This window comes from Phoxinus phoxinus, assembly GCF_949152265.1.
Source record: "Phoxinus phoxinus genome assembly, chromosome: 16".
Classification (NCBI taxonomy): domain Eukaryota; kingdom Metazoa; phylum Chordata; class Actinopteri; order Cypriniformes; family Leuciscidae; genus Phoxinus; species Phoxinus phoxinus.
Genome location: NC_136891.1, coordinates 9,882,233 through 9,897,334, shown reverse-complemented (window position 1 = coordinate 9,897,334; position 15,102 = coordinate 9,882,233). Strand labels below are relative to the sequence as shown.

The 15,102-nt window shown below is 41.7% G+C and overlaps 1 protein-coding gene across 2 annotated transcripts in view; it reads left to right on the top strand.

Moving 5' to 3' along the window:
• cd2ap (CD2-associated protein) overlaps nt 1-15,102 on the top strand; it is a 66,553-nt gene that overhangs the window by 16,609 nt on the left and 34,842 nt on the right. For both annotated transcript variants that reach the window (XM_079639635.1, XM_079639634.1), the window contains exons 4-6: nt 1,193-1,293; nt 3,296-3,416; nt 4,747-4,913. In XM_079639635.1, the coding sequence (XP_079495761.1) occupies nt 1,193-1,293; nt 3,296-3,416; nt 4,747-4,913 (389 nt within the window). The remainder of the gene's footprint in view (nt 1-1,192; nt 1,294-3,295; nt 3,417-4,746; nt 4,914-15,102) is intronic.

Here is a 15,102-nt window from a genome sequence, read left to right as displayed (position 1 = left end):
TGCATTAAATTGATCAAAAGTGACCGTAAAGACATTTGTAATGTTACAAAAAATAAATGTCTAATAACTTTCTTTTCATCAAATGCATCACTTTCTTAAGACTAATTCGGCAAATTGTCATTCAGGCAATTTAGATAAAAATATGCAACGTATACAGTACTGTTCAAAGGTTTGCTCAGCAAGGCTGCATTTCTTTGATCAAAAATAATTATATATTTAAAAAAAATTTATATATATATATATATAAAAAAAAAAATATATATATATATATATATATATATTGCAATTAAAAATTGCTATTTTTATTTTATTTGAATATATTCTAAAATGTAATTTATTCCTGTGATGTCAAAGCTGAATTTTCAGCAGCCAACTCCAGTTTTCAGTGTCACATGATCCTTCAGAAATCTTTCTAATATGCTGATTTGAATTCTACATGTTAATAATATTTTTCTGCAAATCATGATTTCAAGATTTTTTGATGAAAAGAAATTAGAAAAGAACAGCATTTATTGAAACACCCCCCCCCCCCACACACACACACACACACACACAGAGAACACACACAATTTTTTCCTTATAAATGTCTTTACTGTCTTTATAAAAAATCGTACTGACTCCAAACTTTTGAATGGTAGTATAATTGCACCTTGTTCACAGCTAGTGACCGTTATCGTTTCTTAATTTGGCATGTAATAGACTTTAGTCAAGTTAGACACCATGTTGACTTGCACTGATGAAACAGAGCTGTGAGGGACAGACTTACAGTCTTTACAATGACAAGCACTGTATACAGTTCTTAGATCTTGTAATTGTCACAACTCTAAACTTTCTAAACTGATTTGTTAGAGTTTTGGTCTATTGAATTTTGTTTTCGGAAAAAGGTTTCGTCAGCCGAACGATCGGTATGTTGTTAAGCAACAGTACAGTTCATTGTGCGCACTGTGCTTCTCCCTCTTACAGCGTTTCTCTTTAAAGGACACATGAATCAGCTCAAGGAGAGGGTGTGGTGTTTGTGTGTGAGAGTGTATGTGTGCATTCAAGTTCAATAAAGACTCTTCCTGATTTGGTTGGTTGTCACTCGTTGAGCCCTCTTCAGGTAGCTAGGGGAAATGTATCCCTTGCACGTCTACTGTTATTGGCTGAGCATGTCAGGCCAGATCCAGAGTGACTTATTGTGTTTTCATTACAGAGCCCAAGAAGCGTCAGTGCAGAGCCCTGTTTGAATATGTGCCTCTGAATGAAGACGAGCTGGAACTGAAGGTTGGAGATATCATTGACGTCACTGAGGAGGTCAGCAGCTTCTGTCTTTTGTGTATATTCTCTGTTCATAGAAAATCACACACTGCGCATGCGGTGTGAGACATGACAGCCCGATCTCATGTAAGTGCATATCTATATGACGAATGTTATTTCTCGTGCAATTTATACGCCAAAAATAGTTTTTGCGCGCATATGATACGCAGTTTTCGCGTGCATATGATACGCACTTTATGGCGTGTAATAAGCACGCACTCTCCACCTCTAATCCTACCCAAGGGTTTTCAGTGTGTAGCATAGGCACGCAAAAAAAAAAAAATTTTTGACGTATAAATGGCAGGAGAAATAACATTCGTGGTATAGATACGCATATTTTTCATGAGATCGTGTTGGATATGATGATACTGAAAATGTTCCTTAATTTTTATTTCTTACAAATTGAGCATCATTTGCTTGTAATTCGATTTACCCATTAGCTCAGCTTTTTCTCATGGGGTAATAATAAAATGTAGTATATAGTTTTAATTACATTTTCTCCCCAAACATTCTTTTATTCATTCATATCAGTGGATATCAAACAGTGGGTTGTGAAAGTCAAAGGTCTATTCTGATAGGCTGGCTTATGTCTAGAATTATTATTTTTTAAATGCAAACAACGCAAGTAACCATATCATTGTGCATAGTTAGTAAATTAATAAAATAATTGGGCTTACATAGGGTAAATGCTTCACTTTAGGGCTGCACGATTAGGCAACAAATCGAATTGTGATTTTCATGGTTAAAATTGCGATTTACAACTTTTTTACTAATAAAAAATAATAATAATATAATATACATTACTCCAGTCTTCAGTGATGTATTATCAATGTTGGAAACAGTTGTGCTGCTTAATTTTTTTTATAACCTGTGATACTTTTTTCACGATTCTTTGATGATTAAAAAGTTAAGAAAGAACAGCATTTATTTAAAATAGAAATCTTTTGCAACAATATCGACTACCGTTAAAAAGCTTGGGGTCAGTAAAACAATTTTCTTTATTTTTTTGAAAGAAATTAAAAAATTGTATTCAGCAAGTATGTATTAAATTGATGAGAAGTGATAGTAAAGATTTATTATGTACAAAATATTTCTATTTTGAATAAATGCTTTTCTTTTTAACTTTTTATTCTTCAATTAATCCTGAAAAAAGCATCACAGGTTCCAAAAAAATATTAAGCAGCACAACGGTTTCCAACATTGATAATAACTAAGTATCAAATCAGCATATTAGAATGATTTCTGAAGGATCATGTGACACTGAACACTGGAGCAAAACTTTTGACCACACACACACACACACACACACACACACACACACACACACACACACTCTGTGCTATATATATACATAGATACATGGCATGCATACACATACATGCATACATGCATACATACATACTGTATATATAAATACCCGAATTGTTGTGCTTGTTTGTAGGACTGCACAATTTGGTCCAACACTTTGTGCTTTTATATTAATGACTAATAAATATTATTATGGTTATTATTGTTGCTAAATAGAAATATTAAACAAAATAATACATATTACTATTGTAATAATTTGCCTTGTAAGAATTATTATATATTACAGAAGTAATATAACTTATGACATTCCAGGAAATCCCTAATGTGGACAAAGGCATCTGGTTATTGCTGTATTTGAATAAAAAGAAGATAGAAAGCTTTGACTGATTAATAAAGTCAATTGATTATAAAGTTATCTTTGTTTTATTTTCAGGTTTTTTATACATTGTACTTTAAGCCCGACTACACAGTTCAAGAGACTTCGTAATCATTTTATAAATTTTTGGGACTTTGCAGGGTGATAATAATAAATTTCAATTGAGGAATTGAACAAATTGTGCTTTAAACAATTTTGCTGATGTGTTGGTTTGTCACTTGATGTTCAATGTAAAATCTGGGTCCTAAAGTGAAACCAGTTGAAACTGAGTGTTTGACAGTTCCTGTATCAGTGCTGACTGTGAGTGATTTTTAGGTTGAGGAGGGCTGGTGGAGCGGAAGCATGAATGGGAAGTCTGGACTTTTTCCTTCAAATTTTGTCAAAGAAGTTGACTCCACTGAAGACACAGAGACCAGCGACGTTACAGAGGAGCAAGGTACCGCTCAGTTAATCCTGTGATGCATTCTCAGGGAGGACATGTCCCTACAAGAAAACACTCAAACGTGTGTGTGTGTGTGTGTGTGTGTGTGTGTGTGTGTGTGTGTGTGTGTGTGTGTGTGTGTGTGTGTGTGTGTGTGTGTGTGTGTGTGTGTGTGTGTGTGTGTGTGTGTGTGTGTGTGTGTGTGTGTGTGTGTGTGTGTGTGTGTGTGTGTGTGTGTGTGTGTGTGTGTGTGTGTGTGTGTGTGTGTGTGTGTGTGTGTGTGTGTGTGTGTGTGTGTGTGTGTGTGTGTGTGTGTGTGTGTGTGTGTGTGTGTGTGTGTGTGTGTGTGTGTGTGTGTGTGTGTGGAGGTCTGAAAGTTTGACTGTTCAATGGGGTTAATTTTTTTTTTTTTAAGTAATACTTTTATTCAGCAAGGATGCAATAAATAGATCAAAAGTGACAGTTAAGACATTTATAATGTTGTATTTCAAACAAATGCTGTTTTTTTTTAGCTTTATATTCATCAAAGTTTTTTTTTTTCTTGAGCACCAAATCAGCATATTAGAATGATTTCTGGTGTGACACTGAAGACTGGAGTAATGGAGTAAAACAAATAATTTATTCCTTTGGATCACAGGAATAAATTACATTTTACAATATATGAAGTCGAAAAGCCTTAAATTACTATAATATTCAACCAAATTTAGCTGTTTAGTGAAAATTCCTTCTTACAGGTTGCATAGTTTATTCTAAAACAGATAATAGGGGGATTAAAAATATAAACTGGGTACTATTCGAATGGTCCTGTGATCTCAACATGAGCCAAATGAAGATTTTTTTTTTTACTTTGTGCACCTTTGGTGTACAGTAAAAATGTCATAATTTACTTACTAAATTAAGTTAATACAAATCCATATGATTTTCTTTCTTCTGTGCAACCCCAAAAAATAAATTCTAATTGTACGGGTTGTTCTTTACCACTCAATTACAATGAATGGACACAGGGATTCAAACTTAAAGTATGCTGAAGCATCATAATACAAGTAGTTCATACTTGTGTATTGTATTCCAAGTTTTCTGATTTAATACAAAAGCTTCATATGAGCAACTGACCGAACAGTCCGTCTGAACTGGTTCAGGTTAGTTTTACAGTCTTGAACAGATCAGTTCATTGAAAAGTTCAGACTCATAAGAACAATTCGTTCATTTTCAGTTCTGATGTCTCAATTTTTGTGAACTCATCCTTTAAATAATTTCAGTTATTTTATCAATGTTTACTTCACAAGTGATCAGAACTTTGTAATGCTTGTTGTGGCAGTACTCATGCAGAGGTGTGTGTTCACAGATAACACGGATGGACCAACTAGCCCCACTTCCCCTCACCCAGGCAACGGGGTCATGGCCCAACCGAAGAAGATTATAGGCATTGGCTTTGGCGACATATTCAAAGAGGGCTCTGTAAAACTGAGAGTCTCCCAAAGAGGACCTGTAAACGAGGAAAAGAAAGAAAAAGTAAGTGTTGTTCTGCGCCTGACAAAGCATTTCCTTCCTGTAAACTGCAGGACCTTTTCCGATGCCAATAATTGCAGCGATTTTTTTCACGATCAAAATGGAAATGTCAAGTTAGCATTATTTTGGCTAGTAAATGGATTTCCACTCTAATCGAAAACTATACAGCAAAGACGATAAATGTAACCATTTGAAAGAAAAAAACTAATGTTTTGTTATAGCTTTTGTAGCAGGGCTGTCTCCATATTGCAGTATTGGCTCTGTTAGAGTAATGAAGATTATTATAGTCTCGATTCTGGTCTTTGATTTTTCTGCTTGTTACTAGTTTTGGATTGTTCAACGTATGGAGTCCTGACTGTTAAACGCGGAGTCATGATAAGAAATTATTTTGTGGTTTGCACAAGCTTTGATCTATGTATGTATGTTGTGGAATGACATATGGGTGTTTATAATGGTTGTGGTTCATTTTAATTTCTGACAGTCATTTTGTCAACATTGTATATCCAAGTATAAATCTTGAGGAGGTGGGACTTTGTGTCTGAATGTGTATCTGGAAGCTAAGCTGTACTGTTCTCCGTTTCAGCCGCACTTGTTCTTTGGTAATTTTTGGTAACACTTTGATGGTCCCTTTAACATTCTGTAGACTATAAGTAACTTTGCAACTGCATGTCAGCTAACTCCCGTTAGTATTGAGTATTAGTTGACTGTATATCTGCTGACTCTTTATTGTGATGCTCCTCCAACAGACATACTACTGACTAGGGATGCTCATTTCGGTTAATTTTCCCGACCGACAACCGCCGCTCTTTATCCGATTATTAACCGTTAACTGATAAGATTATAATATTGAATTGGCATTAAATAAAAATAAAATTAACGAGTGTCTGTGACCCGGTTTTATAAAATAAAAAAATGATCAAACAGCAGCATAACAGATCAACAACAGAACCTGGATCCACATCATCACGCACCTGCAGCATTTCTGACAGTGACAACAGAGGAAAACCGAATGAAATAATATATATAAAAAAACTAAAATAGGCCTACACTAAATATATATTTTAAAACTTAAATAATTAACAAATTAAGATGACAAGAAGAAAACACTGAATCAGGTTGAAGCTTTGAAAAAAAAAAGCTTAATGGGTTTTTTTCCCCATCAGACTGTTTTTTTGTCAAATAAAAATAGCAGGCCTACCTCAATCTACAGCTTGTCTAGTTCTTATTTAAAAAAAAGTAACATGTCTACATGATGTGGGGTAAGCCTGGGTCTCCGATGGCACAGATGTCCCGGGAATACAGAGATAACGTATCGCTAGAGTGGCCAACTTCGGAAAGCGCCTTTCATTTGCATGTGGATGTTTGCTTCGCAAGTGATGGGCTATTGCATTGTACTTGCACTACTGCTTTATTTTAATACCGCGTAGCATATTTTGCAAGTAACTTTGTCGCCCTTTCTGTCGAAATGGTCCCACAGTTCTTTTCGCTTGCTTCATTTAGCTTGCTCAGCGAAATATGTCTTTAGGCGTGTGCGGTTGCGTGTGTATGGAAGTAAAATAATGCCAAATGTTTTTGAAACAAAAAGCCTGTTGAATTGCACTACTTGAAAAAAATATGCATTGCATTAACCATGCTTGCATTTTAATGCATTGTATTTTAGGACTTGCATTTTTTTATTGCCTCAAATTCAACATGGTTGAATATTTAAGCTGTGAATATTTCAATTCAAAACATTTCAAACACATTTTCATTATTAAAAATTCAATAATCCATATTCACCTTTCATATTTCAATTCCAAAATATTCAAACGGTTTAAAAATACAACCTTTAATATTCAACAGGGAATTTTCAGTCCATTTTATTTCGCTTTAAAAATTCGCTTCCTCAAATTCAGTGGTTAAAATTCGACAGTAAATTCATCATTGACATCCAGGAACTGCAGGAAAAGCAGTAGACTACCGAGCATAATCTCCACCTGCTGTTATTCGGCCTCACCAGCAGGGGGCGCAAGCGCGTGTTGTTGACGAAGACGAGAGCAACAGTTTATTCATAAAAACCCGTTTATAGAAATGTAAGTGTATTTGTGATTATTACGAGTGCTGTTTTTACAGCTGAGATTATAATGTTATTCCCCCGATGCTGATGTACAGATCAAATGTTACATTTGAAGTAGACATATATTTCTCTTGGTTGTTTAGTTGCCTTAACATTATATCACTGCGATGCGCTGCAGTAGCCTAGTGTTTCCCTCAATACTTCAGGGTTGCTGGACATATAAAACGCTTAACGTATAGCTTAATGGACTAATAGTGATATAAAAGAGCAAACTCGCACTTTATTGAGAAGGCTGTATAGGTACTATATGGCTACGGGCAGCAGACTAAAGATGAACTTAACCCGCAAGGTATCACGCCAAGTTTCCCTGTGATATGGCATAAAGTTGGCTTGACATTAGACCATTTTTTTACAGTCTATGCATTAGACATTCGCACATTTAGGGACCGTCTCTAAAGTTACACACGACATTGGTACACACGTTTCTAACTTCAATAGCATTGGGAGAGAATGACTTACAGAAAACTGGTAGGTCAGGCATGATACACATGCACACCTTTTATATTTTTGATAAGTTGAAGTTTGCTATTGAAGTTAGAAACGTGTGTAATGTTGAATGTAATTTTAGAGACGGTCCCTAAATGTGCGAAAGTCCAATGTCAAGCCAACTTTATGCAAGTATAGGATATGTCCCACCACTTTCTGCCAGGGTAGATATTGTCCCCACCTCGCAGCACGGATGTACAAACAGCCGAAATAAAACAACTCCAGTTAACCAGCAGAGCATTCATTTAGTTCGTTTGTTAAACAAGAGGCGATCTAGCGCTGAAATGTGTATGAAATCAAGTGCTCATTGCCACTGCGATCAGTGGTGCGGATAGAGTATGTGGCTCGCGAACACTCTTCACTCAGACGCGCTTCAATCAGTTGCGTAGACTCTCGTTCCGGTGAAATCACAAAACAAACTGCACACAAAGTGTCCCAGCTTGATATACAACCACTGATAAACATAATCGGTTTTGATGAGGAAAAAAAACTATACGAGTGCGGATTCGAACCCAGAACTTCTGACCCTCATGGCTAAAGTTCTACCACTCGACCATTAAAGTACATGTAAATTAGACGGATCTAGGCCTGTCACGATAACAAATTTTGCTGGACGATAAATTGTCCAAGAAATTATCGCGATAAACGATAATATTGTCGATCTGAGACCATTTTCATATGTGCAGGTGCATGTTTACTGTGTTACCGGCAGTGTTGTGCCAGTTCATACTTAAAAAGAACTAGCTCAAAGTTCAGTTCACACACAGATGATAATGAACTAGTTCATGCTCATAGTTCTTTTTTTTTTTTTTATGAACTAAGTTCACATATCTAAAAATGAACTAGTTTACGTTCATTTGTTAAATTCTTTTAACAAAGATGTAGGCTATTATTAATAATAAATGTAGACCTTATGCCTCGGACTCTTGGTCCGTATGAATTAGCTCAAATGATCTATAGGGAATTTTAATAACTAATCATGAATATGATTAATATTCTGCATATTACTTTACATTAAATTATCGAAATTGAAAGTGGATTATATGAATACATGAATAATCAATCACAACGAATTATAATTCCTCATTCATATATCAATAATCTTACTTAACTTCGATTATGAGATAATCTTTAATGGAAATTAATGTAATTATCAAATCGTTGTTCGTCCCGCGACCAACCGTTAGATTAAGTGATTAATTTCTCAACAAAGTTATCCTTTCTCATAAACTCCAAGAAACACCAACCTTCTGGCCGTGAACATTAATATTTCTGGTGTTCATAAAATTAAAACTACCTAATGTAGTACACAGGGAGCGCGGTAGCGCTGATCTGATCTCATTGACGTTTGTATTTTTACGAGCCTTTCACAGAAACAGTTGAATATATTGTTTTAATAAATGCAAACTACAGAGTATAACGGATTACACATAGTGATTATAGGTTTTATACGTCTATGTACAGTTACTTACATTAAACAGACAAGACAAAAACAGGTAACAGCTGATGAGAGAAGGAGAGTTATAGAGAGTTGGGGAGGGGCGCTCTGGGGCCCGCGCTCGATTTGATTGCGGGACAGAGAGAGAGAGATAAAGAGAGGATGAGAGAGAGAGAGAGAATGGTCACGTGTGACCATAGAACAGCAAACATCACAGACCTTTGAGAGAGACATCAATCAAACACCTTAAAACATTAAAACTCGTAGAGCTTGATACTTGCAAAAGGTTCGTTTGCGTGCACGAGCTGTGTCCAGCCTGCGCGTGTTCTCGGACTGAGGCGCGTTCTCCGTGAAGCTTCGAAAGCAGGGCGCGTGCTCGTTGCCAGAGCACGTTTCCGCGGGAGCTTCGAAAGCTGGTTGCAAGTGAAGTTGCTGAAGGAATTCAGGCTTCGTTCGTTCGACAAAGGAGAATTTGAAAATGAAACAAAAGACTGAGATAAAACAAATAAAAGGAGGGAACTCCTGAAGGAGTTCAGGTCCGAAGATTTCACATGATGAGTAGACGAAGGCAGGACGCGAGAGAGAGATCAGAAGGGAGAGCGTTTGGGTTTTAAGGAATGTATGGGTAACGCCGCCTTCTGGTGGATTGTCCAATCACCTTCAGTGATTCAAGAGCGGGAGAATGTTCCTTTGTCCGCTGGGAACATCCCTCTTGCTCGGATTACCAAAGCGTTTGACTTAAAACTTTCGGCCCCAGAAATATGAAATGTGTAAAACAATGTACGTTACTGCATTCTGCTATCGGAATTCGACTCCGTTAGATTTAGAGAATTACAAAGATACGAAACACATCATATTAACATTAATAGGAATACAAAGGTATATTATTATGCATTAGTATAGACATTTAAAGTTCGATTAATGTTACACTAGGACATATATATATGCTTTCCTATGGTTTATAAACACATCTTAACACAAAAGGGGATATATTTATTACATTTAAGAGTGACTATGGTCACAGTCCTTTCCTCTGTCTGAGGTGGGGGTGTCACATTACATGTCTCTGTGTGTGTGTGTGTGTGTGTGTTGGAATGTTGGGGGGCTGGGTTCTACGGGGAGCCACCAAAATGTCTTGTCTTTTCAGACCCTTTAATGAAGTATTCTAGAGAATCACAATTTATTAATTTGAATACGCATCTGTCATTTTCAATGTTGCTACATATTCCCCCTTTTTGTTCGATTAAGTCAGGGGATGGACTTCATCGAACAACAACTTAGCACAATGGATGACAGGTGGTTTCAAGGCTGTTGGCTCAGCTCACATGGGGTTGAGGTGGTCGATGGTGTGGGGTTCTGTAAGAAACCGCCGACGCGGCTTTGTGAGCTTGGCTGTGGATGTTCACATCTCGTTGAGTCTGGCACAGGGTGAAGGCCAAGACGAGTGTCGGTGCGTGGTCGGTGACCTTGGAAAGATCCAACAGTAGCAGCTGCGGTCCAGGTTTGGACACAGGTGAGGTATTCAGGCTTGGCGGTTGCCCATGCTTGGAGGGCTGTGTTGCCAGGAGCAATGTTCGTGAGTTGGGACCCCCTTTTCTCAAACCAGAGATCTCCTTCTGGATCTAAGGTGACGTTGTAGTTCTTAAAGGATGGGAGTTCCAGTGCTGTCTGGTACTCTTTGCTCGGAAGATGGTACCATGACAGGTTACCAAGGTGTGAGATGGCACCTGTCGGTACTTGAGTCGGCATACTCTGGCTGAGCAGGTTGACACGGCTGGTTGTATCATGCTGTTCGTGAGTGACAGTGGCTGTGTGCGCAGGTGTGTTAGCCAGCCATCGTTCACCTACAATCTTTGCTTGTGTTTCTGTGACTTGTGTGCGAGGCTTAGCTTCAGCAGGGCAGCGTGGGTGGCTGACCAGAGGTTGCAACTCGCAGGTTCCTTCAGTGTTGTCTCTGGGGAAAGGCTTGCTAGGGCAGAGATAGTGAATGTCTTTGGTCAAGGTGCACCTGTGCAGGTTTGGGGCCGGGCCCAGCAGGGTGTCGCTGTCGTGGTAGGCCACCACGTCTGGAGTGCATATCTTGAACTGGGTCCTGCTTTTCCAGGACCCGATGTTAACAATGTCTTTGAGCCTGTAGGCTCGGTTTGACTCGATGATGGGTAGGTTTAGGAGAAAACCCACTTTTCTCTGCTCGGGGTTGACGTGAAGTGGGGTGGCGCAACCCAGAGAGTAAGCAAGGTGTGTTTGTAGAGGGTCAGCTGGCGTGGTGATGCTGGAAGCCAGCACAGTTCGCACAAGGCTTAAGAGTTTCAGGTACGGTGGGATTGCACCTGTGGCTAGGCTGTCAGTGGAGGAGCTAACCTCCCACAGCATGTCTGTCGTTAGTGCTGTAAACAGCGGAGTCTGGGCAAAGTCTTTCTGGAAGATATTAAACAGCGGTTTCATTGGGTTCACAGTCTGGTTCGCTGCGTTGACACTGGACATACCAATGTTAAACAGAGTTCTGGCGGCAGCTACGGCTCCGAGCAACGCTCCCAGGAACCGTTCGGATCGGTGGTTGGTGCTTAGGAGTCCTGATTGCGTGACAGTCACTTTCTCAAGTTGGTTGAGCAGGTGTTCGACCTTGGCCTTGGCATGCGGGAGGGAGTCCTCTGTCCGTTGGGCACTTGCCCAGATGTATGGGGCTGCGGTGCTGGGGTAGTGTGCTCTGTAGACCGGGCGGGACTGGATGAGTCGACCATACACTGGCTGAGTGTAGGTTCCGCAGTCGGTGATCAGGAGTCTCAGTTGTTCTCTCGGTGGCAGCTGTCCTCTGGATGGCTGACAGCACAGCATGACGACCCACAGCAGCAACCTGGTACAGATGACAGGGAGAGAGAGAGAGAAAGGGAAGGAAGAGGCAAACGAGGGTTGTCTTTGGTTGGACAGGGCAGTTCTTTTGCTTTGTGGGTGGCAGCTAGGTTTAGCTCGCCTTGGCCCATGTTTTGTCACATCTTTCTGCCAGCCTGTCGCTTGCTTCAATGTCTCGTCAGTGACTCTGGTGCTGTGTTGTGCCGCACATGATGCATCATAGATAAACATTGGCATGATCCCCCTTTTGCAACTGTTCACCACAAGCTTTTGCGCTGTGATGTCAACAGGTGCAGAACCCGTAATGTTGTCTGCATGCAGCGTGTGCATGTCATGCAGCGGTTTGAGGCACTGGCTGTCAGTGAGTTTAGACGGCGTGCAAGGGTGGCAGGAGGGGTATAAGTGGTGGCAACGCAAAGTCTTTGTTGTGGTGTCAGAAGCCCGCATGTCCGCTATGTTGGGTGTTGCAGACAGCGGAGCCCGCGTAAGCGGGACAGTGTTAGGCCGTGTAGCCTGTAAAAGTCTTATGCAGTGTGTAGTCGCTGCAACTGTGAGGGCGGGTGGGTGGGTCGGGTGTGACCACCGCTTTCCGTTTAGTGCGCCAGGCTTGGCGCGGGCATGAGTTTGGTCATGTGGCTGCAGGTCAGTCTTGACCTTGGCGCAGCATTTGTTAAAGTCTTTTGTGGGCTGGAAGGTGCAGGGTAGCGAACTTGAAACTTGACCTGTTGCTAAGTCTGTGTCGTTGTGACTGGCTGTGGGAGTTCCCATGAACTGTGTGACTTGGCAGTCTGGCTCTGTGGAAAGTCTCGTGACCTCTGTGATCTGACAGTCTGGCTCGGGTGGCCTGTGTGACTGGATGGGGAGAGGTTCTGGCACTTGAGCCCAAAGAGTTCGCTTTTTGAAGTCCAGTAAGGGCTCGAAACGATCCAGCAGGTCTTTGCCAATGATGAGTGGATGAGTGTTCATTGGTGAAACGTACACAGGGTGAGTCAGCGACATAAAACCTATTGACAGGTGGATTAGAGTTAGCTGTTCGAGCCGGATGCTATTTTGGCTGTATGAATGCACATTTAGCTCACAAGTGTGGGATTCAAAAGTTCGATTCTGTCTCTTAGCTTCGACTTTGAGTCTTTTGAAAAGTTGAGATGAGATCACAGTGAGGTCTGCTCCTGTGTCTATCAAGGCTTCAAGTTTCACTTCCTTCTCCAAAGTGCAGGCTAGGTAGGGTTTCCTGGTCACCCCCCTTTCAAGGAGGTTTCCCAGAAACTGTGGCACCGGGGCTGTTGTTGTCAGCCGGAGTGAATGGTAGGTGTTGTCAGTTTGTGATGCAACAATGAGTGAGTGAGTGGAGCTGCTATTTGGTGATGTAACAGCAAAGTTCATGGGTTGCGATTTGATAACAATGTCTGGTGGGTTGTCCCCGGGAGGGGCGTGTGGCTTGCTGCGGGGGCAGCTAGCCGGAACAGCACTTCCTGGGACTTTGTGATGTTGGTCCCAGGTGTGATGTGTTGTGCTGTTTCGTGTAGGGTGTGCAGCTGTCAGCTGTGGTGCTGGAGTGGAGCTGTCACTTTGTGGTGTGACAGCTAGCCCCGTAGTCTGTGGGGGACGAGCAGTGTTCGTGGTGCTTGGCTCAGGCAGATGGCAGTCAGACAGGGTGTTGGTTTCAGTTCTTATGCTTAGACATAAGATGTCTGGTTCGTCCTTGTCTCTCTTGCGATGTTTCTTGTGAAGAAACTCTTTCAGCATCCTCACGATCTCTGCTGTCTCCGACGTGGCTGCACTGTGTTTTTCTGGTGTGCGATGAGGCTTGGGCTTACCAGTAGCATGTCGAGAGGGGTTCCAGGGCCGGCTTTCTGGGCTTGGAGTTCTGGACGGCGGGTGATGCTGGTCCCAGAACCTCTTAGAGCGCTCGCTCCGATGCTTTGGATGAGCACCGTCACGGTTGTGCTGCCCTTTGCTGGCTTGGAACGGTCTTGACTCTCTGTGGTAAAGTCTGTGACTGTGGTGCTGTTGGGCACCCTCTGTGTCTAGCTCTGAGCAGTGCTCAGAGACAGAGTCGATTGTGGGGTCTTTTACAGTCTTTTTTGAAATAGTCTTTTGCTTGGTGTAAGCTTTGTGGACCAAGTCACGTAGCTGTTGAGTGGACATGCTACGTGGACAGGCCAGAACGCCTAAGTGATGACTCACTGTGGGATGCAGATTTCGGAGGAACAGCGTCCTGAAGTTGACATCTTCTTCCATACCGGGCATGTTTCGTGCTCCGAAGTAGGCGTGTCGGAGTCGGCCGTAGTAGGTCTGTGGGTGTTCAGGTCGGGCCTGTTTGATGTCCATGGCGGCGATGAACCCCTGATCTGACTCTGGATCGGAGAATTCACGGATCAAAGCTTGTCGCAGCTGCTGGTAGTCCCTTTTGACAGTCTCTGGTTGACGGTCTAGGAAGCTGCGCACGTCACGGCTAGACGTAATTCTGAGCAGGTAAAACTTGTCCCAAGCTGTCACGTTGGCGACAGTTTGCAGGTGAAAGTCAATGTCTTGAAGGTAAGCATGTACATCATGGCCTCCTGCAAGGTTTGGAGTGAACGTGGGGATGTTTCTGGCCAACTTGTCAAAGTCTGTGGGGGAAGGGCTGTGGCTGGGGGCCCAATCCGTCTGGAGGGGATTCTGACCCGTTTCAGCTCCGCCCCCGTCAGCTTTGGGAGCCGTGCCGCGATTAGCGGTGAGTGTTCTCTGTGAGGGCCCCCCCCTTTCTGCTGACAGGGGTTTTTGTTGGCTGGCTGGTGATGTCTGGAACAATGGGCTTTCGCCCCCCCTTTTCAGCCCTGGGTTGTTGGCTGAAAGGTGCGTACCAGCTGGTCAGGGGAAACTTTGTGGTGTGTGTTTCCCCTACCCGGTCACTATTAAGTCTGTAAGAATGTCTCAGTTCTCTGTGAACAATGTCAAGTTCGTCTCTGAGATCATGTCTCTGCAGAGTAAGCTCATGGATTTCAGCTCTGGCCACCTGTAAGTGTTTTTCACAGGCTGTGGCTTTAGCGTTTTTGTCTCTTAGTTCAGTCTTTGCTCTCTCGAGGAGAGCGTCACTTTGTTGGAGTCTTTCGTCGAGTTCTTTACGGGTTTCTTTCTCCGACTGTTCTCTTTGGTCTGTGTCGAGGCGAAGATCTTGCAGGGCCTTTCGAAGTCTTTCTACTTCTTTCTGTAGCTCTGGATCTGTGGCGTCCTCTTTCTCGGTCTGGAGAAGAAGCTGGTCAAGATGACTTTGGGTGTGGGCCTGGTTCCTCCGGGCCTCCTCTGCTTGAAGCTTTAGC